This window comes from Caloenas nicobarica, chromosome Z (genome assembly GCF_036013445.1).
Source record: "Caloenas nicobarica isolate bCalNic1 chromosome Z, bCalNic1.hap1, whole genome shotgun sequence".
In the NCBI taxonomy this organism is placed as follows: domain Eukaryota; kingdom Metazoa; phylum Chordata; class Aves; order Columbiformes; family Columbidae; genus Caloenas; species Caloenas nicobarica.
The window spans coordinates 10,271,227-10,295,219 of record NC_088284.1 but is presented as its reverse complement, the minus strand read 5'-3'; the positions used below and the strand labels follow the sequence as shown (position 1 = coordinate 10,295,219).

Here is a 23,993-nt window from a genome sequence, read left to right as displayed (position 1 = left end):
TTAACCTTGCATTTGAAATAAGAAATTATCTAAGCATAGCACTACTGGTCTTTAAGAGTAAGAATGGCTAATCCCAAATCCAAGTAGAGTGACAAGGAAAATGCTCTTTGAAGATGAAGAACTGCATTAGCCTGGCTCCAAAGAGGACAAATCAGTGGCTCCATTACTCAAACTTCCTATAAATGCCTTCAGCAGCACATGGGAAATTAATGACTTCAAAGGACTGTATCAATTGACACAACAGACATGTAGGACAAACATTTCCATAAAACCTCATCTCCTCCTTGCATAATCAGAAATCTTCCGTGGGATCTTTGAACAATATCTTTTTAACAGAAGAATGCTCAAACAGAGATTATAGGGTCTTAAAACAGAAATGGCTCAGCTATCAATAATAAAATATGGTCATTTACACTACCAAAGTTGGTGTCATTCCTTATAATTAGTTTTTAAGGTGCTCACACAAGCTGTTCAGATGGATGCTTAATTCCAGCACTTTGTCAGACATTAATTTTTAGACTTTGAGGAAACCAGTGATTCAGAGACAAGCAGTCTCTTCCTGCTCACAGTAAAGCCCATAAAGAGCAACTGTCACTGCCAAGTCTTCCATTGCCAACACATTTCATCTTCTAAATATTAACAGTCACATCAATTAGTTACACCAATTATCTGCACTCAAGATCACAGGAAATGCAACTTACGTCATGGCCTGGTATATCGATTCAATGCCATAACGCATTGCAAATTCATCCACGATCTCTTGAGCTGTCTCATCAAAATACACCTTCCAGGCATCATCTCCTTTGGCATCAGGAATCTTCACCACACCGTTCCCTTGCACGTCTGTGAGATGGTGAAAGAGGTTCTGAAATACAAAACAGGAATGAAACTATATGTGAGACTGCTGAAGCCTCCAAGTGAGTTTCATGAAGAGCTTGGAACTACTGAGAAGGGACTAACACAAGTTTCTTTGCTCTCCCTTCCTCTTTCTTGCCTCCTACCCACTACATATTTCTCTGCTTTTACCTTCTTCCCAAGTGCTCCTAGCTGAATTTTTCACATGCATACCTACAACTTTACCCAGCAGACATTGTGAATGATGCAGAGGAGTGCTTCAATGCAGTGAAATCACAGACTAGTTTCCTGAAACCTACACATTTCTGTCCTCAGAATTAAATGCCTTAACATGGACAAGCTGTTTAATCTAGCTGACGTAACAGCTCCGTATCAGCTTTGTAATTATTATTATACAGCTGAACAGTCCAAACAGAGGGGTTTTTTTCTGAGAAAGATACATCCTTAAGACCACCCCTAACAATTTGACACTTGCATTATTATTCAACATAACCTTTCACTTTATCTAACACTGTAAAGGCTTTCAGCTATCATTGCTGTGCAGAAATTGCACATTCACTACAGTGGGTTTCTCAGTAAACCTCAAATTCACATCACTTACAGATTCATCAGCCCTTCAGACAGCTGGCTCCCTGTAGTAAGTGATGCAAAAGTCTAATGATCTCATTAGGAGCTAGAGGACTCTGCTTTACACTCCTATTTTTCCTGATTGAATTATTCTAGCTGTAAATCATCTTTATTTTAGGATACACAAATGAAAGAAGGTGATACTTTAAAAGTGGCATATTTGCAAAAAAGTAGGGCAGCCAAGTGATCATGCATGTTCAGAAGGAAAGCAAATCAAAACAGCTTATCAAAGAGAAGCCATCATGGAATTAAAAAAATAAATATATATTGAAGCACACAACACAGCCTACTAAAAGCAGCCTACTGATGTTCTTCTAAGCTCTGTGTCTGTCTGTTTCCTGGAAAGGCCAGAAGACACCACAGGGATCATCGAGCCCAGCATCTGGATAAATATGTTGTTGCCGTGGCTGAACATTCCTCTGTGATACATCTGTCTTTCTGTTCTAATCTGAATTTGCTTAAACCTCACTGGACCTCATCATATTCTTGTATGTCAGGTGAAACGGGCTCTGACTAGTCTTCCTTATTCAGGCACTTAAAGGCTGAACCTACCATCTGCCTTCTATGACAGACAGACTGGGCACCATGCATCTCTCTGAGATAGAGTTTTCGCTTTAGTCTTTCTCACAAATCATTTCTGGATTTCTCCCAATTTCTGCATCACTGCCTGCCCAGTTTAGTGCACCCTGAGACATGTCAGTACCTAGTAACCGCAGCTTATCTTCCACTCCCCAATGCTTGTTCATAGTTATACACCAGTGCAGGACCACAGAAGAATTTATAAACACTAACATCTGCATCACTCGACAGCCAAAGCCCTCCCCAGATCAGAATTTCTCATAAAGCATTTCAGTTTGCCTTCTCCAAAGAAAGACATACTGAAAACATCACTCAAGGAAATTCAGAGGTTTCTGCACATTAAACCCATGGGAGGCTCTGAGATAGGCCAACGCGTGATCCCTGCCTGACAGCGGCACAGCTGTGACAGAGGGACAGACTGAGCCAGCCAGCCCTCAGCACGGGGGAGACAGCCTAAAGCCTTCTTTGCCTTCCTGACCAATGTTTCCAGGCCTGCAGAGCAGGGAGAAGAAAGCTCATCTAGGGAGAGGAACATTTCAAGGAAATAAAGGTCAGAAATCTGCTTTTTCAAGAGACAGAAGTGACACTGTGATGACTGAGCTGAACCCACTTCTTACCTCATGAAGGCAAGTGTACTGAATATGATATGGAGCCACCTTCTCTTCGCCTTTGATCTCCACACTTATTTGCAGGCGAATAGCCCCAGACACTGCAGACTTATCTGTTCGCTTCTCTAGAAGGAAAAATCATCAGCAATTACATGCATTTTTTATGTTCACAGCACGGCCATCTTGGGGTAAAGACACTGGAAAAGAAACTGCTGGAAGCTCAAGCTGAGCTTGTGATCAGAGTCACCATGGAATAAACTTCTGACTTTTTTCTTTCAAAATTCTGAAAGACTGACTGTATGCCAGTCCTTCTGACGGCAAATGCGCTATAGAGTCCCTGGACTTGGATTCAGTCAGCTGAACTAGAACCAGGAATGACAGATTCCTTTTCTGCGAACATGTCTGACTGATGTGGAATTTGCTCCTGACTTTACCACAGTTCTGAGCTCCTGGGAATTGCTGGTTGTCCCTGTCAAGAAGATTCTGGACCTTCTAGGATTATTACTATGCCTGTCAACTCAGCACCATCTGGTTATTTGTCAGTACTTTCTACAACGTTCTATTTTGACTACTTGGAAAGGTCTCAAAAAATTCTCAGCCCAGTGCAGGTCCACTTGAAGGTCTTAGAGGCTGGTAAAATGCTTGTGTCAGCACAAACAGGTTTCCAGCACAGCTGGAATCCAAGCCTTCTCCAATCATTTAGCCATTGTATTTTCCAGTGCCTGACAGGGAGAATCCATCACCCTTTTGACACATTACACTCCTCCTCTTCATTTTAACTCAGATCAAAGCCTTGCGGCTGCTCCACAGCACCATCATATGCCCCTTGAAATCATGTGGAGTTGTTTGGTTTTTTTTCTTGCAAACTGCCCAGATGCACCCAAATGTTCTCCAGTGTCCCCAAACTAACATGTGACATGTTTTCAATCCCAAGGCCCTGCTCACCAAGGTTGTACCACACATCCATTTCTCCACTCAGAGTACGGACTTCAATGATTGTCTGCCCCAGGAAATCATCCGACTCGCGTTTCAGCCTCTGCTTGACACGGGACTTGATGTCATCATCTTCATCCCATACTCGCACCTTGATCCGGTCAGAAGAATTATGGCACTCACTGCAAACAAGACAAATGTAATGTTGAAGAGCACATAAAGCAGCCAACATCCATATGCTATAGGCTTCATGTTCCTCTTGACTCACTTGTTCAACAGTAGAGGGATGCATAAACAAAACGTACACAAATGCCTATTTATTTAAAAGTGGAGTGTCTGATGGGAACCGTACAACTTCTTGGCGCACTCAAAACGCTCTCATGACACGACAGATAGTGTATTTCAGGTGCGTGCTGAAGGACTGCCCTGCCCTGCCTGCAACCACCAATGTCAGACTTGCTAAGTGGCTGTGACCCTCCTGCTCGTCCTCGCTCTCAGCAGCAGCTCCCTGAACTTGGGAATTCTCTTCACTGTTGTTGCATTTGCTTTGAAGCACACAAAAGCCTGGTAATAGCTACACTGGTAAACTCAGCCTACACACCCCAAAAATGCTGATAAGCACCTCATTGGTTTCTGAGAGCTCTTTCCGTCAATGATCTTCTGTTCAGCTACAGGTGTTGAAGGCTACTTGTGTCTACACATGTGCAGTATTGAGGATAGCATGGTCAAGGCCTATGACAAACAAACTTTGTGCTGTTTTCAAATGAAAGATGAATAGCTCAGGTGGAGGTAGCTCTCTTATTTCAAGACAGTCACAAAGTAGTAGTGCATTAACGTACAATACACTATAATCAGATGATACAAATGCCACCTGTGTGTGAGAGGAAAGGGTGGGATACAGCAGTTACAAAGTTGGTATTTAATTACTAGAATTGATTCTGTCTATTATTCACAGCTCAGCCTAATACTGCGTGCTCTGGGCAGACCATTAAAGACATTTCCATTTAAGAAAAAACAGTTTACTGTTTGCCAAATTGGCACCCTAAGGCACAGGCAGAATTTGCAGCCTCTCTCTCTTTTTAGATGTTCATATACCTTTTGTAGACAGGAATAGGCTCCTGGACGTCAGAAGTGGGTACAAGAACCTTATTGTAAGAGCTCTGCTCATTTACAGGGCATGCAATACAATAAAGCAATTTCAATGCTCATATAAGACTGTGACAAGGGTGATTACTCACCATAACTACTACAAATGTCTTCCCTCAAGGAAACAAAACCTATAAAAACAGGCAACTTCTGCTGAAGGCCTGTTTTCCAGGCTTTTTAACTTTAACATGCTGCATCTGTTGCTAAGCAACAAGGAGAAGGAAGAAATGGGTCAGAAGAGATCTGCTAAACCTGGTCAATAAAATGTGGCACTGACTGGTATTTGCATTCTCCCTACCAAGAAATCATTTGGGCTCCTATTGCCACCGCTGTGTTCCAGGACTGCTCAACAGCCACCTGTGCAGCTCCTTCTGATTCTTCCAGCACAGAGGAACAGCTGAGAATTATATGGATAAACTTATAGGCAATTCCAGGCAGTTCTGATCACAGGCAGAGAGTATCGTTGCTCCCTGCCTTTGCTGTGCAATCAAAGCTGTATTTAGAGTCCAGAAGAAAGAAGGTTCAGTGTTTCTGTCCTGCCTTTATTCTCCCCTTCCTCCTCCTCCACTACTTCAGGGATGCCTTCCTTTAACAAAACCATGCAGCAAGCGTTCACAAGTAGGTAACGCTTGGACTGCTGCTCTTCGTAGCTCTCAAATTCATCTGAGCACATTGCCATATCTACCAGCAACACAGCATAAGCATGTAAAGGAAAGCTTCTGTTCCTGACACTGCACACTAATGTACATCATGGCAGTAACATAGAGGCTCAGTGTTCAGAAGTGCACGGGTGCCTAAAAACACAGATTGGCACACAGTGCCATTTAGAATGCACCAGGCAGTTAGCTCTTGACTTCTTCAGACCTCACCTTCTGACATGCCAGTTCTTTGTTAGGACTCGTTTGATCTTGTTTCTTTGCTACCAATGGTCAGAAACTGCTCTTTCCTTTAGGAAAACATTACCTGGTTAGATCTAAATCTGCCTTAGGTGGTACCACATGCAACATCCTACGCTCCTGGAGTGGCTGGCTATCATCCTCAACTCACTAAGTGCTACAGGAAAATTTCCAGTAGCATTTATTAAGTTAACGAAGCTCCTATTTTACTACACCTTTCTCTGTTGTTTCTAAGAGACTGCTCAATTCGTATTCCTTATGCTGCTCCCATGTCAGAGAGCCTTATCACTTGTGCACAGCAGCTGAAAGCCTTGGGCTGGTGGCTTACCCATAAAACACCACCATCTAGGTCTGTTTCAGTGAAGCAAGACAGCTGTGACAATACCAGTTCACCTTCCAGAGAACACCCCAAAACAGAACCATGAATACTGGGGAACTTGGGCTTGCTAACTAATAACAGGCTTTCTAACTAATGAGAAATAGCTTCCAATTTGTGACAGCACCATGACTCTGTAAGACTCTGCCTAACAAGCTCTGCTGCTAGAAACTTCCCCCTTCATTAATACAGGAGCTGGCACATTTCTAAAGATGCCTGCCCCACTTCTTGCTACATTTTTGTGAAGATTGATTTCACTGTGTGCACGCATACATCTGTCCAGGCTTCCATAGCTTTCCCAAGAGGCTGAAAAGAATAGAAACGCTCTGTGACCCCATTGCAGGGAACAAACTACTGAATGTTTTCAGGCCTGTTTCAGAGTGTGAGAGACTGGAAACCAGGTTCCCTTTGTAGATGGCTCGGAAACGGTCTCTTTCTTTTATATCCATATTCTCCTGATGTTTGCAGTGGTGCCGTATTTATAAAGAACTTACTTTTACACTTCAAGCTACCAAATAAAGTAACATTTTTGGGAAACAGCAAACCAAATCTTTAAGCAAAATTAAAATAAAATAAACTGTGATTTTTTTTTTTTTCCCCTGAAGTTTTCCTGCCTGAAGCCAGTGGTTGCAGGAGCAGTGGAAGCAGCAGAGCCTTGTTCTGCTGACTTGCTCTCTGTCCCACTCTCCACCTGCAACTCTTCTGCCCCCCTCCCCTTTGACCTCTCCCAGTCCCAGAACACCAGTTCCTCGCACATGTTCCCTGTGCCATCAATACTCTGGCCTCTTCTCGTGCCCAACTAGCAGCTGGGCTGTGGGGAAGCATGCGAGCACACGAGGCTGTAGTTAATTCTGATCCGCACACACAGTGGCATGCCCACACACACGCTAATTGGTATATTGGTGGCTAAACAGAACAGGCAACTGCTGAAATTACGTTATAGTGCCTCCCACAATGAAGTTAGTAATTTTGTATCCTTCTAACCTAGCTTCAACTTCCACAAATAAAAAAGTTGTAGAAAGTGACTCTTAGCTTCGAGACCTCTGCCCATCTTTTAAGGTTGGCCTGAATTGGCTCAGATCATGTCAGGGGTCTGGGACGGTGTATGTGCCTCATCTTCTTCAAAAAGTAGAGAGAAAGAAAAGGAGAAGTGTCTAAAAATGACCAGAACGCTACTTCTGAGCCAGCAATTCGTACTTTGAAGCAAAAAACTCAGTGACATTTTGACCTGTTTAGGAGGCTGGCTAGTAGAGTCCCCTGGGAGGCAGTTCTGAGGAGTCCAGGAAGGCTGGTGTCTCTTCAAGAAGGCAATCTTAGAGCTGCAGGAGCAGACTGTCCTCGTGTGCTGAAAGACAAGCCAGCGGGGAAGAAGACCGGCCTGGCTGAATAGAGAGCTGCGGTGGAACTCAGGAATAAAAGGAGCATGTATAACGTTTAGAAAAAGGGGCAGGCAACTCAGGAAGACTAGGAGGATGCTGTGAAGTTATGCAGGGAGAAAATAAGAAGGTCTAAAGCCCAACTACAGCTGAATCTGGCTACTGTTGTAATAGGGGACAAAAAATACACTTCTATAGATACATCAGCAACAAAGGGAGAGCTAAGAAGAATCTCCACCCTCTGGTGGATGTGGGGGGAAAACATAGTGACAGAAGATGAGGGAAAGGCTGAAATACTAAATGCCTTCTTTGCCTCAGTCTTTAATAGTCACAACGGTTGTGCTCCAGGTACCCAGCCCCCTGAGCCAGGAGACAGGGATGGGGAGCAGAATGAAGCCCCAACAATCCAAGGGGAAAAGGTTAGTGACCTGCTACATCACTTGGACACCCACAAGTCTATGGGCCGAGATGGGATACATCCAAGGGTGCTGAGGGAGCTGGCAAATGGGACCACTCAGCCACTTTCCATTTTCTATCAGCAATCCTTGCTAACTGGGGAGGTGCCAGTTGACTGGAAGCTGGCTAACGTGACGCCCATCTACAAGAGGGGACAGAAGGAGGATCTGGGAACTACAGACCTGCCGCTCTGGCCTTGGTGTCAGGGAAGGTCATGGAGCAGATCATCCTGAGTGACACCATGCGGCACAAAAAGAACAACCAAGCGATCAGGCGAAGTCAACGTGGGTTTATGAAAGGCAGGTCCTGTTTGACCAGCCTGATCTCCTTCTATGACAACCAAGAAAGCCAACGACATCCTGGCTTGTCTCAGAACAAGTGTGGCCAGCAGGACCAGGGCAGTGATTTTTTCCCCCTGTACTCAGCACTGGTGAGGCTGCACCTCGAATCCTGTGTTCAGTTTTGGGCCCCTCACTACAAGAAAGACATTGGGGTGCTGGAGAGAGTTCAGAGAAGGGAACAGAGCTGGTGAGGGGTCTGGAGCACAAGTCTGATGAGGAGCGGCTGAGGGAACCGGGGGTGTTCAGCCTGGAGAACAGGAGGCTGAGGGGAGACCTGATCGCTGTCTGCAACTGCCTGAAAGGAGGTTGGAGCGTGGAGGGGGTTAGTCTCTTCTCCCAGGTAGCAAGTGATAGGATGAGAGGAAATGGCCTTAAGTTGCACCAGGGGAGGTTTAGATTGGATATTAGGAACAATTTCTTCCCGGAAAGGGTCATCAGGCATTGGAACAGGCTCCACAGGGCAGTGGTGGAGTCACCATCCCTGGAGGTGTTTAAAAGACACGTAGATGAGGTTCTTAGGGACATGGTTTAATGCCAGAGTTGGTTGGACTTGATGATGTTGAGTGTCTCTTCCAACCAGAATGATTTTCCGATTGTATGATTCTATGAATTTGCCAACCATTAGCTGCTTGTGTTAACGACGTTTGCAGGACTGTTACTTAACCTTCACACTGCAGAACACTAAAGCCAAAGTCATAAGCCTTGTTAAGTTGTGGCAACACCGACAGTTTGCAAAAGTTCTGCCATAAGAGATACAAAGGTTTATGTATAAAACCGTGTGTCCAGCAGCTCACAAAATTGTCTTTACCCACAGTAAAGATCATAAGTTTAAAGCATGGAAAGTGTCAAACTGAAAATCTATAACCTTCTGACACCATTAGCTCACATCGGTGGACCTGTTCTCACAAACAGTCTGGCAAATAACCAAAGGGTTTTTTAAGGTCCATTTGTGTCACATCCGCATGAACATTTCTTCCCAATCAATTTCTCATCTCAAGAAAGGTGTTATCTACGTGTTAACCCTGCAGGACACGCCAAACCCGCAGTTTCATTCCACCAGTCATGCAGTGGACACAGAGTACGCGTCTCTAAAATGCACTGTGCAGATTGGGGAGGTGGGACACCAGCATGACCTTATCACTCCACATGCCCATTTCACATTAACGCATTTCGTTAAATTATGCTGTTTTCTCCTAAGTTCTGCCTGAAAAGCAGTAAAGTCCAGAGGCCACAAATGCAGCCAGGACTCCCTTGCGCTTGGCAGCTCCCAGAGAAGAAGACAGCTCCTGCCTCATAGAGCTGACAGGCTAATAAAAACAGAAAGCAACAAGTAGACTTAACAAGTACAAACAATGGAAGTGAGGGAGCAGAGGCAACAATACTTTGCAGATTTAAAAGTAGGTCAGTCAAGCTCAGAATTAAGTAGTTTTGTTGTGTTACGACATTAAAGAAAAAAAGTTATGGTTCAAAGAATCTAGTGAGTATCTAAATGGCCATATTCTGTGAGCAGTTTCCCTTCTGCACCATGGCGGATGCAGCTCTCAAGATGGGCCTGTAGTGCAGGTGACTTTTCATGTAATGGTAGGGAAAGAAAAAGTGAAGAAATAATAGATGAGGGTGCAGGAGGTGGGAAAATGACCAGGAGAGAACAGATCAGCAAGACTTTAGGACCTGTGATCATTTTAGGAAGAAAGTTTTGCTTCTGAGGAGCAAAATTATTTTAAAAAGAAAAAAAAGTGATTTTCCGGAAAATCAGAAAGGAAGGAGTAGTTGTAGCAACCAGTATGAGAAATCGTAGTAAAGACTTATAACAACATACACAGAGGGAGCAGAAAAAAGAAAAAAGTTGTCACTAGGAAATGGTCTGGCCGAAACAGCAGCAAGATTTGGATATGGTTCAAATGAAGTGTCTTGACATGGCAGGATCCAACTGGCAGCTCTGGTGTGGCCAACCTCAATGAGAATGGAAGACAGAAAACGTCTCAGGACAGGTTAATTTTAAAAAAAATACCAATTCTCCTCTATTAGGGAGAAAAAAAGGACAGTGGAGAAGACACCAAAGCGAAAATCAGCATGGTAAGAGAACAAAGCTAAAATCTTTAGCAGCTTAGAAGTTAAGCACGACAGCACAATAATATGCCCCGAGATCCAGCTGTTGCTGTCTAAGAACAAAGAAATGAGTTTTCTGTTATTACTAGCATGAAGCTCTTTTCTTAGGGGAACAAGTACAATCATTTTGCTGTTTCAGTGCTACAACACCAACTGACAAATTAATGGCGCGGTTCTCCTAACTACAAAGAACAGATAAAGTGATTTTGAGTGTTACATCCTTAGCTACATTAACTCAGCTTCCCAACAGGCGCTGGCCACAAGGCATTAACTTTGATTTCAAATTTTCATTTCACATTGGTAACTGAGCAGGGAAACAATCGGGATTTTATCAAACTGCCAGTTTTGATATCTGCAGTACCCAGAGAACAAAGAAAGCAAGACAAACTAAATGGTCGCTGCCACGCAGTGAAGAGAAGCTGAGGGTGCAAAGTTACAGTGATGTTTATAAACACAGTGGTCTCAGAAGGGCAAGTCTGAAAAACAGCTCTGGAACAGTCTCACAAATAACCACAGAGATAACTGAAAGATGCTTGATAACAGGCTCAGCAGCTGAAAGGAAAACCGAGGACCCAAACAGAACCTTTTGGGTGACAACCCAGTGGTTAGTTGTGCAATAACACCATTCCCAAAGGATTAACAGGAATGTCTACCATGTGGGGCTCTCTGCATGCCTTAGTAAAATATTGAGTATCTGCTAGCAGGAGGCACCACATTTATTTTAACTCCGTTACTCTTCTGCAGTGAGAGAGAATAAACATGCCTCTTGCAAACTGTTCAGTGACAATGTAATCTGTTCCAGGCAGTGATTTCACACCCACCATTCAAAGCTTCAGACACAGCTGTACTCAGACAATACAACTTCAAGGGGATATTACTGTAAAACGAATGAGTCATTTTGTGCCTAGGCCAAGAAAAACAGCAAAGTCCTCTGAATCCAGTAACTTCTAGTGCTCACAGTCATTAAAGACTGGAGCGCTTCCTGAAAAGAAGGTACAGACGAGCAGCCTCCAACCAAGCCCAAGGACTCCCTTTAAAATAGAAACTCCGTCCTGTGGTCAAAAGTTTATTCTCCTAAACACTCTCTGTGATTGTAACCCATTTAAGTGGATGCTCAGCAACAGCCTTTAAAAAAAAATATTCTAGGAACCCTTTATTTTCTACTGACAGTCTAACATATGTCTAAATGGGGAATTAACGTCCTGTTCGGACTGAACTGAATAGTGAAAAAATATCACTCCTCTAATCTTACTGGGCTGTTTCCCAAGGAAATGGGGGTTATGTTGAGTTGTTATGAAAGCTTCTACGTTCCAGCAAGTTTTGTGAAAAAGACTACAGCTAAATGGAGAAGAGAAACCCATGCCAGCAGCCATCCCTGAAAAGTCTGCAGTCACTTGCCTCTCACGTACCAACTGATCCAGACGACCCAGAACCGACTGGAGGGAGGACACGTGCTGCCTTGTGTCCAGCTAGGGTTAAGTGCACTGGCAGAGAGCTGAGGGCACAGAGGAGAAATCTACAGGGCAAAGCAAGGAGGCTGCCTAGAAGCCCATTTATCTTATCTATAGGAAAGGGATCTGGGATTACTGCAGAAGGGGAATGGGATGTAAAGCAAGGGAAGCGGGCTTCCTTGCTCACAGAACAACATTCCGTGTCGCAGCAGCGGCTGGCGCCCCTCACCAAGCTTCTTGCTGCCAAGCACCGCCTGTGCAGAGCCTGCATAACTCTGACCTGAGCAGAAAGATCAGCCCCATCTATTTTTCACAGGTCTTCAAACTCCAATGAAAGATGTAAAAACCTCTCTAACAACACACTTCCTAAAGCTAAAGACATAAATGTACAAAGAGATAATTTTCAGAAAGAAGCATGACCTGTAATTGCTTGCTCAAACACGAATATGCTCCAAGAATTGGTCATTATTCTAAGCAAATGCCTATAGTGACACACACTAATAGTGACCTAAATAGCACTTATAATGGAAACTTCAAATGTGTTTTCAACATTGCCTTTTCTAAAATGCGGTTCTAAATCTGGACTTCCAAACTGGGTCAAGACTACCACATTTTTTTCCTGAAAACGTATAGAAAAGGAAAAAGCCCCAGTTGTAGCTACCACAGGTAAGGCGAGGTACTTAAATTAATATACTTTTCCATCCATCACTGTAAATAAGCACAGAAAAACTATTTGGAATAGGTTTCTGGAGCCTTAAAAATTTTAAAACTTGTTTAAGGTATTTTTAATACACTTTACCAAGCTTGTAGAAAAAATCGTATCACTCAGATGTAATGAACATGAGCTACAAAAAAAGTCTGTCCAACAAGACAAAAAGAAAAGGAACAGCAACTGCTAACCCACACATTAGTTACTGACCTGACCTCTCTCTACTCACGTGCTTTGCATTTTGAACACCAAACTTCTCATATGTCTACTACAAAGTAGGCGTTTCATAACTACCAGAACACCTTTCTCTCACTAAAACAAACTAGCTTAATTCTAAGAAACAAGCACACACCCCAGCCCTTTAAACTTGACTATCTCTTGATTGTCCTGACGATGTCTTCTAAAAAAGCTTGGTTTGTATTGGTATTTTTGGCCTCCATATGTTCACTTATATTTCCATTTGATTATGGGGTAGAAAATTCCAGATATTTTAAGACTTGTAAGCTGAAAAACAATCCATGAATGCTAAAAAGGAAGATGGGTACGCAAAAAAGTTCTGTGCTGCATACACTTCTAAATGACTCTGTCCTCAACCTGCATAAGGTAAGCTTTGACATCTACTAATGAAATGACATCGTTCTGGAGCCTGTGCTCATTTTTTCATCTCTTGCTATTCCAAGGCAACTAAAACAACCACCTAGACATAGGCAAGATAGAAAGTGGCATCAACTCTAATGCCCAACAGCATATTATCTGCTGAGTCACAGGCATGGCGACAAAATCTATACAGTGGCACTGTTAAAACTGTGACAGTTATCACATTGCGCTGTCTATCTTTAAACACAGTATTTGTTGAAGCTGCTAAAATCAGAAGGGAACACACTGCAAATACCATGGTAACTACTTGGCATGGTAAATCAAGGTCCTTAAGGCTCCCACACAGACTTACTGCTATTGTGACTAGTTATCCAAATGGCACCTAAGCACACTTAATACTTACCAAGCACTAATGTTACCTTGGATTAAACTAAGAATAAAGCCAAGGCTTACTTGCTCAAAATAGCACCAAGATTTTTCTGACGCTAACGAGTAGCTGAAAACTACTTTAAAAATAATTTTGTTTGCACTGTGCATTGTAAAGACAAAGTTGGGCTGATATAAGCCTGATTTTAAAACACAAACAAATTTTAGTTTGCAGAGAGAGCTCCCCCCAAACAGCTTTGGAAAACACAGTGAAAAAAAAAAAGGGAGAGAAGGTACAACAGAAGAGCTTACACATTAAATGAAATAAAGACGCTTGATGTTGAAGGAGAGATCATCTGGAATCTTCAGAAAACGCTTGCTGAATTTCCTGTATTCATTTTGTTTTATAACATGTTCAATGATAAATTGAGGGTACTGTTTATTTATTCAATAAAAGCAGGATGGAATAACACATTCTTCAGCCTTCTGAGAGTAGTTGATATCTAAAGAACTGCGCCTCCAGCTTTTGCTTTCAATTCAGAGATGAATACATTGCACATCTTGAAAGCAGATAATCTCTCAAGTTACTGTTACATTGATTTTCCAGAACAAAAAGGGGAGACAGGTAGTGTCACATACAAGTGATAGACAACTAAATACCTTTAACCTCTGTTGGTCAAACACCAGTGGCAGGTCAAAGCAAGAGGTCATGGGAAGTTTGCATAGTCTTTTATACAAACTTCGGTCTTTTTATATTACAAAGAATTTTGAAAGTTTGTCTATTATGCAGGAACAAAAGTCCCTGAGGTAAAGATTTTTCTTTGTCTTTAGCTTTCTCTAGAAACATCAATGTAAAAGTGTTCACGGAGCAGACAATTTATATATACCCAAGTAAGACAGATAAAATGGACAGGTGTGTGCTACATACATTGTCGAAGACATCAACCTTCCAGACACAGACACACAAAGCTGAGCAGAAATGAAACCATCAGGCATTACAGGTGGTGTAGGAATGCTTACTGACAGAAAAGACACAGCTGCCGAAGCACAGATTGTACAAACAGGCAAAATGGAGCTGAGAGTCCTTGTATGAGCACTTACAAGTAAAACTTCTCTTCCCAAACAGGGTTCAGATTTCCAAAAATCGTTTTTGTCCTCTTCTTTGTTTTACCCACTTGAACGGTTACATATGGATCACTGGACCCAGTTTTGTCTTTGGCCTGCAGACCCTGAGCACACAGCACTGGAAGGAAAAAAGAAGAGTTACCAACATCACACAATGTGTCCGCATACCACGTGAAGCAGCAGCTCAGAACAGACAGAGAAACTGGAATATCACTCATGAGAGCTTTTCTGATGAGCCTCAGCTTGTGGTGCACAACAGTGCCTGGAGTAGGAGTAACTCCACTTGCTGCCTGTACATGGTGCAGAAAGAGACACAGGACAGAGAAACCCCTCCTCTCCCTTCTCTCTGGCTTCACACCAACCCTTTCTTACCTTGGGCTCCTAAGCGAGGCCATGAGAACCCCTGCCTCCCTCACTCACCTGTGATCGTGATCTTTGCTGACCATTTTGAGGTGCCATCGAGCACACTCTGTTTCACCGTCTTCATCTGCTGAGCATGTGTCAGTTTGCTCTCACAAAACACATCTCTGATCAAGTCAAAGATCTCTGGCTTGTTCCGCTCCCGGATTTTCATACGATCCTTCATGGCCATGATGAAATTCTGGGTTCGGTCTTCAGCTCCATGCTTCGAGCTCTTCTCTGCTGCTCCTGTGCACCAGAAAGTAGAGAATGCTCATCAAAACCAGACAAAATCGTGTTTCTCTGAATCTGGACAGCAGGAACAATGCCATGATTTAAGCCTCTACACAATAGCTCTTTCTATTGACTTTTACAGTCGGACACCCCTCATTTCAACATACACACAAGACAACCTGGACCACTCAGAACTGGGAAGGTGCAATGGAAGGGGAGTGTCCAGATTCCTCTATAACCTGCAGCCAGATTGTTCTCTTGACAACAGGCCTGAGTTTAATATCCTTGCAGCTGAGAAAGAGATCACAGAATCACAGAATGTCAGGGATTGGAAGGGACCTCAAAAGCTCATCCAGTCCAATCCCCCCGCCAGAGCAGGAACACCCAGATGAGGTTACACAGGAAGGAGTCCAGGCGGGTTTGAGGTGATGTTCTTATTTTAACAGCAGACATCAGCACATGCCCTCCTCTCATCACCTTGCTTTGAGTAAATCTATCTGTGCTTGGGCAAGTGCTAAGAGGATGACATAGGTCCTTCATTACAAATAGTAACTATGAGCTTGTCTCAATGCTGCACCTCAGCACCACTGAAAAGCAGGAGTTCAGATGGGCTGACATGGTCAGCATTTCCTACTGGTGTGTGCCACACAACGCCCCATCCAGCACCGACTCACTGCGCAATCAACACTGCACTCTTCTGCCTGGAACCACCTTGTCTGGGTCAGGCATCAAGCTGGGGGCATCCAAATCATCTGTCGGGATCCCACTTTAGTTTATCATTTTGTAAGGAGACAACTAAAATGAGCCATTCTTAGAATCACATAGGCATAGTAACTATAACAAATACCTATAAGGTAACAAGTCCGATGGTTAAAAACTTGGGCCATCATAAGTATGGGACAATAGTACAATATTTATCAGCTGGAAATACAAGAGCAAGCCATAGGGTCTTTACTACATAGGTATTTAACTGTGTCTGAAAAGAGAGAGGCCTCTAGTCACTTGCATACCTCATACGAAGTTTAGAAGTTCATATAACTATAAGACAAGAATGTTCCCACAACCAACTACTCCCTATTCAATTTTGACAGTCATGTTTGGTGTCACAATTCCGCCACTGACTGCTGTGTCAGATGTGAGGCATGTGTTAATGAAAGCACTGACATGAGCCAAAAGGGCACACAAAACAGGGTGTGAAATGAAAAGCAGGGACCCAAAATTACACAGGCTCTCTACATGCAGTCTGCATCAATTTCATGTTATGATCTTAAGTTATTTAAACCAGTACAAAAGTCCTGTGAACCCTTTCAATTGTAATATTTATGTTTAGTTTAATATGCTTTTGCTTGTTTTTTTTCTCTGGGATAAAGTAAGCTTTGTCCTAGAAAAATGAGCTTCATCCAGGTGTTTTCCAAGTATTAAATTACCTTAGAAATATGTATTAAAGCAGGTGCAAGTGATGGCCATCAATCACAAAGATAAATAAAACTGTTTTCTTCTGGAAGAGGTTGGTAAATATGATGTCTGTAGCATCTTTAATATAAGGCATTACAGTTTTGCATATGAAACACTTTCAGCAGGTAGTGACCAAATATGAATAAAGTTCTGTGAAGACACACACATATAAATGACCCCCAGCAGTACAACATAACAGGGAGCCTTGTTAGCTGGCTCGACAGGGTGCCCAGTGACTAACACAGCCTGAAGACATCCATTTCTAGAGCCCTCAATCTAACACTTTTCACCGTTACTAAATTCACTTCAATAAAGAAACAAAACTCAATTATAACTTCCACCATCCAAACCAAAAAGAACAAAAACACAGTCTGGAACGGACTGTGACAGCTGAAGTTTCAGAAGTTCATTAAGGACACTGCATACCAAGGCATTCAATTAAAGACCTGGGTATAAAACAAGCCGAACTTCGCATTTCCTTATAATTATTTTTTCATTTTACTTGCTAGAGGCTTGATGTTCAATATTTCATTTAGTACAATAAAATGTATCTGCCCCAGAGTTTCCTATTGTTGGCTTAAGATGAAATGAAATCAAAATACTGGAATTAATTACACAGTCCCTGATGTCTGTACTCACCAGTGATGAAGAACTAGCACCACCCAAAGTGATGTCTTGTATCAGGCAATCATCCAGCTGTAGACCCAACATTTATTAAAGGAATATGAAACCAAAATTATACCAGGGGCTATACTTTGAACTTCAGATAAGAAGTGCTATTCAGCTTTAACAGAACCAGGTCCTCTGGGGATGGAGTATGCGTCTATATATACTCTATGCAGTATATGCAGAGCTAAAGAAAATTATCGGAAAAGGCCAAACCAAATAATTTTCTTTTCCTAGCTGGAATTCTGAAATCTGTAGTGATACAAAGAAAACAACTCTGCCCTGACCTTTCTGACTTTAAGGAAATTAGGAACAAAATTGAAACAGTAAGAGTTTATGTTGTGCATGAGTGCTCTTTTTCCAAACCGTTTTCTACATTAATTCCTAGCCAGGCAACTTGTATATATAAACTTTCCACTGCTCATCACTAAGATGGGACAAGAGTTACCACAGTTTGGAAGCGGCATCGCCTACATCACTGCCTTGATGCAAGCACCTCAGGAGCATCAAATGGCCTTTAGAATGCAGCCTTGGACAAACCGAAGAATTCCAGTTAAAAACATGTTTAACATCCCCACCACCTCCAGAAACCTTGCATTAGTGGGGCCATTTATCTCTTTGGGAGTCTAGCAGCAGTCTGTGCCATCCTGGGTTGCAGGACGTGCAAGCCATGTCACATAGACACCTAGACAGCCCTCGATTTTGTCACCTCTAAGGCTTGGCTTCCTGACTTTCAGATGAACCCCTCCATGTCCATCCATGCCATTCCCCAACTCTGCTCAGATAATCTGTCCAGGTAAGAAGACTCTGTCATTCCTTCCCTGGGAAAGGTTTCTCTCTCCTTGCAGAGGTTGCACTTGAACTGCAGTGCAAAAACCAGAATCAGACAGACACTTTATTTAACAATATGGACTAATGAAGGACAGAAAAAACCTCTGTCTCACAACATACTCCTTAATTTTAACACCTCCTTATTGGTAGAAAACTACCAGAGTTTCCAAAATAACCAGAGTACTAATTACCTATAATATACGTGGTATAAACCCAAAGCATGTCACTATACTGGATGGCAGAAGCTGCTTTTCCTGCTCTCGGACTATGGATCATATTTATTCAGCTGCAAAAAGAAGCTTTTGGTCCATGGATCAGCAATAGAAAGGCACAGGAATATACAAGTACTGTGCACAGTATCATACAAATGGTACTGGGCTTTTCTTCTCTCTTCCTTTCTAGGACTGAATCATGAGTCAATTTATGACTGGAAACAGAAAGCAAATATGTCTATATTGGGAATTGTATTGATACAGCTATTAGTAAACCACCAGTGCTGTTATCCTATGCTTTAACAGGAAAAAGTCAAGAAAGCAACACTAGCAGGATAGAAGACAGCTGTTCAGTAGGCGGATAATGCTTAGAAATTAAGATATTCCTGAAACTTAAAATAGATATTCAAGTTTCAAACAAAGGTATCCTTCCTCCTTCTGTGCAAATATTTTCCTACATAGGATTGTGGGAGAAAACTTCATCACTATGGCGTCTCATCATCATTCAACCCAGAAGCCAAGATGATTATCACCTGAGTGACTCAATTGGTCTCACTAACCGTCCACTCACCAAGTGGTCTCTGGACTGCAATACTGATATTCAGAGTGCAACATACACAAGCTTCTCATCCAAAAAGCAAATATACACAACTTCCAGTCCTGAGTCAAAAAGCACCAAAAAACTCCAGAGGTGAGTCAAAACCCCAGGAGCCAAAACAGTACCAAAAGCTGGGCATTAGGTAATGCAGCCCCGAGAGCTTGTGTGAAGTTCTCCAAGGTTTGTTGCTCCAGCACACCATAAAAAACACTAACGAAGATATATGGCTAATCACACTCACGACACAGATTTCATGTTCAGCAGTAGTCTGAAGCTTGAGATCTCATTTCCTCATTTTCAAGACCTCCGAAGGACCAGATTCTGATATCCCAGGACAATCTCCTTTCTCAGGTTTAACTGTAATCTACCGAGGACTAGATTAGCATCACTACAAAAAATCCTGAGACACACTTGCAGAAACAGATTTCTATGGCTTTTCAAATGCTAGCCCAGAACTGTACAGGTTCCTTTCACTAGGATGTTGCTGGCATAATGTCCTTCCCTTCCACCCTCTTCGTAACTCTGTATACTTCTCTGCATCTGTTCCTTAGCATCCTACACATTCATCCTCAGCTTTACTCCTTTGATACCAACATTGCCTAACTCATTGTACTTTAGTTAGTACTGCACTAGTGCTCAGGGCAAGAGATAAATGCTCTCTTTTTCCAAAAGTTTACAAGCTACGGGGATTTTAAAGAACACCCCTCCATCCATCTTCAGCCAAGTAAGAAATGCAGTGTACCTATGCAGCAGAGATTTCAAGTACATCCAACAGCAGAAGGCTAAAAAGAGAGCATCTTCCCTTGAGCAAGTATTTACGAGCTCATGATAAAAAGGTAAGCGCCCCATCATCAGAATAATATCTTCTAAGTACCAACAGTAGAGAAACATCCTCTCAGAGGAACAACCTGGTGCCAACAGAGCCATAAAGCAGATGGCTGCAGTACACATTCCACAGCTGATTCCACCTTACCGCGCTTCAGACATTGCCAGTTCATGGAACAGCCCTGCTGAACCAGTCTGCGCATGGATTTTCTTTCAGATTGCAAAAAAGCATTGCTGAATTTGAGTGGTTTGTCACTGCAGTCCCACACATTTGTTGACTGTATCAGAAACACAGTTTCTTAAAAATATAGAAGGTAAGAAAAACACCCTCCAAAAAAATAACCAAACTTAATTCTAATAGACTTGATGGAAGACATCAATTTATTTCCCACAGAAAGGTACTGAAAGAGAAAAGATGTATAAGCAGTACATTCTGATTCTAAGGAATAAAATCCCAGGTGTCTACCCAAAATTTCAAGGCATAGACAATGGAACTGTATTTGTGACCAGCCTGAAAATTCATTTTACAACAGACTTACACAGACTGAAGATATATCCTGAAGCATCAAGGCATAATCAATAGAATTGTATTTGTTACCAGCCTGAAAATTCATTTTACTCCAATGTAACATTTTCTGGAAGCCTTTAAAAATAAACCAAAGTGAAGATGTGTCCTGAGAATGTTTTTTTTTTTTTTTTGGTTGGTTGGTTGGGTTTTTTTACCAATGGCAATAATAAAGCTTATGTTAGGAAGAGACCACTTCTGAGTTCAGTATAGAAGAAAGTTCAGTCTTGAATTTATTTCAACTCTAAATGCTGCTTGTCCCCTGGAAACCCTGTTTCTCACTCCTCAAGCACAGCCCATGTTCTTTGAACACATACAAAAATTAATTTTTCCATTTTCTTCTGGCCTGATGGGTTCCAGCTAGAAGGATTTTAGTATGAACATGCCAAAGCAAAGAACATAGTTGCATGAAAAAGCCTTTTAACAGATTTCCAGTATCAATAATATTTGTTTTCGCAACCCAGCAGCACATCCACATATTGCCCTCACCATCTAAATCTCCCAGCGCTATCTTTCCTCTGCCTCCTCTGTCAGTTTTCTTTACGTCTCTGTCCCACATGATGACACCCACCACACTCACACTGGGCACCCTCACAGAGACCCAGCTCAGTCTCTGCATCTTTCCTGTTCTGATGTTGGGCAGCTTTCAGACAACTCCGTAAGTAAAGTTTTTGCTTGGTTGGCTTTTACCTTTCTACATGCTTCGTAGGTTTTGAGCCCAGTGTACTCTCAGTTGTTTCCTCTCTGTTTCTTCAACTCTTCATGCTGAAGTATCTTGTGTTTGCATTTTTAAGGGAAATGTGCAAAGCAAACATCTGCAATCCCAAGAATAAAATAACAAGTTCTTATCTAATGCTTTGCCATATATGAAAAGTAGAGTCATTTCCAGTTGTTGGTTCGGCTCCATAGAAAAGCGCAGACTATTGCCATCATCACATCCCACAGTCCATTGCATAAACTGATTTAATTCCAGAGAGAGATTAGAAAACCTGCCCCCATGGTTATTCTTCAGAGGCTGTTCCACAGACTCCCTGTTCTCATCACTCAAGTTGTCTTCTACTGCCATCTTCAATTTTCTTACAGCAAATTTATCCCATTTTTCCTTTTCTAAACAGTAAGCTTAAACAGAACATCTTCCTCCCTGCTGCTTATCTTCCGCTTCCCCAACATAGTTCAGGCATAAACAGATTCAAACAAGGATTGAACCAATTCGAAGAGCCATCACTGCCAGTTATTAAACACAGCATCTACTGCTCAGAAAGGCTTTAAGATATGGATAGCTACAAGAGTAAACCAGAGCCATAGGAGCTCTACACACATCTTACACCTTCGCCTTGGGTCCCAGAACATCCCTTTAGAAACTTTCTATTGGACAGACCTAGTGTGGCTACTTTTACCTTTTTGAAACAACATTGTTCCTGTGCTTCTCCTGTCCCACACTTTTCTTTTGAATTTTTAACAAACTCACACCTTCCTCTCTTGAGACATTCTCATATTTTCCCCATAACCATTGAACTCTCACCAGTACCCATCTCAGTATGAAGTCTCCCTTCTTGAACATGGATAGCTATAGCTGTCCTCATGGTCATTAGCTATTTCTCAAATTTAGTTTTTCTTCTATTGTTTTTTACTTTTAAAACTATTTGTTTTGAAACTGTGTGTTTTGCTGCTGCTGGTGTGAACCTGATCTTCTTCTGCTCTCCACTTTATTTTCCCCATACTGAAATAGCACAACTCCACTGCATTATTATAACATCTTGGACATGCACCTGAATCAAGCCTGGATGCACATATCAGCATCTTTTCACCTCAAATACTGAAATCATCAGTCAGTGGAGGGTTTTGGTGAACTCCAGAAAGTTATCCTCAGCCTAACTGATCCTGTACCTCAGGTTTTGTCATAAAACGGAGTTATGGCTTAATTACATTCTCCTGAACCAAATGCAACAGTACTACTAAAATGGTCCCAACAAAGCTAAGGTGTCAGTGATGCAATTGCTCAAATGCTATGAACTGTAAAGATCACCTCGCAACCCTCAAAGACAAAGCCATAAATGATAAACACCTGAGGAGGAACAGACATGTTTCTGCAGTACCAGTTGTGTCTGATAAAAAAGCCATTGCAAATAGCCCCAGTCCTAACTATGACTCATTTAAAACTCAAAAATCAAACACATCAAAAATACAAGAAACAAACAACGTCCATTTGGGGGTCTCAAAAAAGCCATAAGAAAAACAAATGACTTATGATTCACTGGTATCACTTGCTGGATCATCCAGTCTGGCTTTCCCAAACAACCCAATTCTGAGGCAGAGGTAGGATTAGACTCTTCATAGTCCTATAATCTCTGACATGGATTTGCAGTAAGTCTGTTCATACTTCACAAACTTTTCTGATTCCTTAGACCTAGTCCATCATGCTGGAATGCTAAGAAAATCAAGAGTGAACAAACACAGCCCCACCTTCCTACTCAAGATTTAACACATGTGGCAGAAATATCTACTCCATTTAGACTAAGACATTTTGCTCTCAAGCAGGAACATACATTTGGCACCAAATTAAGAAACTGTTTTACAAGCAAATAAAAATAACCAGACCAAGCTAGATACCTAAACCGAAATTTTCTCTCCTTTTTTTTTTCTTTAATCAAATTCCTTTTAAACTTCTCCATTGTTTGTGTAAGGTTTCACAGATTCCACAGAGTCACAGCTGTTTGAAGAGCTCTTCTTTGAAGAGAAGGCTTAATTTTTGAACATGGCAGAAAAAAACACAACAAAATAAACAGAAATGCTAGTAGGAAGGTGAAATACTACCCATACACTCAAAGAACACGTTTCTATCTGACCCATCATCTGTGTTGGTTCAGCCCTGGGTTTCTAAAGTGATTCAGCCATGAGACCCTACTGTTAAAAAGACAAAATGCCTTGTCAATCTGCACTTCGTACAGAGTATCCACGCTAAGTCCATGGACTCCATGCCCTAAGCAGGAATCCAGTGCTGCTCTGAAGAGCTTCAAAACCAGAGTACACCAGGCTGATGCTTGAAACAAGAAACTGGACTGGGATATCAGGGCAGGAGGGACAGAATGAAAGTCAGAATATCCAGCCTAGTACCCTATTCACCCAGCCCACTGCCTCTCTTCCATGCAGGATATGTTAGCAAACACACCATCTGAGCTGATACTGAGAGGTTAAACAAGTTACACAGGTTAGGGAAAAAAAAAAATATATATATATTTGAAAGAGTCAAGAATTAAACCTGCTTTTAAAGCACATCAAGCACAATGTTGCAAAGAAGTTCTGCTGTGTCAGTGGAGCTGTTTGTGTCCACAGGGTGACAGGGATAGGTTCAGACCAGTGGCATCTCTTCAGAAAATATGCAGTCATTAAGAAGGACAAGGAATTACTGGAGGGAGTCCAGCAGTGGGCTGTGAAGATGATTAGGGGCCTAGAGCATCTTTCTTATGAGGAGAGACAGAGCTGGGTCTGTTCAGCCTGGAGAAGAGAAGGCTGAAAGGGGAGCTCATCGATGTTTATAAATATCTCAAGGGTGGGTGTCAAGAGGATGGACCAGACTCTTTTCAGTGGTGCCCAACAGGATGAGGGGCAATGGGCACAGACTGAAGCACAAGAGGTTCCATCTGAATATGAGGAGATA

At 42.2% G+C, this 23,993-nt stretch overlaps 1 protein-coding gene across 3 annotated transcripts in view; it reads right to left on the bottom strand.

The window, feature by feature from the left end:
• The window catches only part of UNC13B (unc-13 homolog B), a 222,371-nt gene that overhangs the window by 60,176 nt on the left and 138,202 nt on the right, over positions 1-23,993 (bottom strand). For all 3 annotated transcript variants that reach the window (XM_065657786.1, XM_065657787.1, XM_065657788.1), the window contains exons 15-19: positions 14,971-15,198; positions 14,527-14,668; positions 3,615-3,784; positions 2,679-2,794; positions 702-865 (exon numbers count right to left, since the gene is read on the bottom strand). In XM_065657786.1, coding sequence (XP_065513858.1) covers positions 702-865; positions 2,679-2,794; positions 3,615-3,784; positions 14,527-14,668; positions 14,971-15,198 — 820 coding nt within the window. The remainder of the gene's footprint in view (positions 1-701; positions 866-2,678; positions 2,795-3,614; positions 3,785-14,526; positions 14,669-14,970; positions 15,199-23,993) is intronic.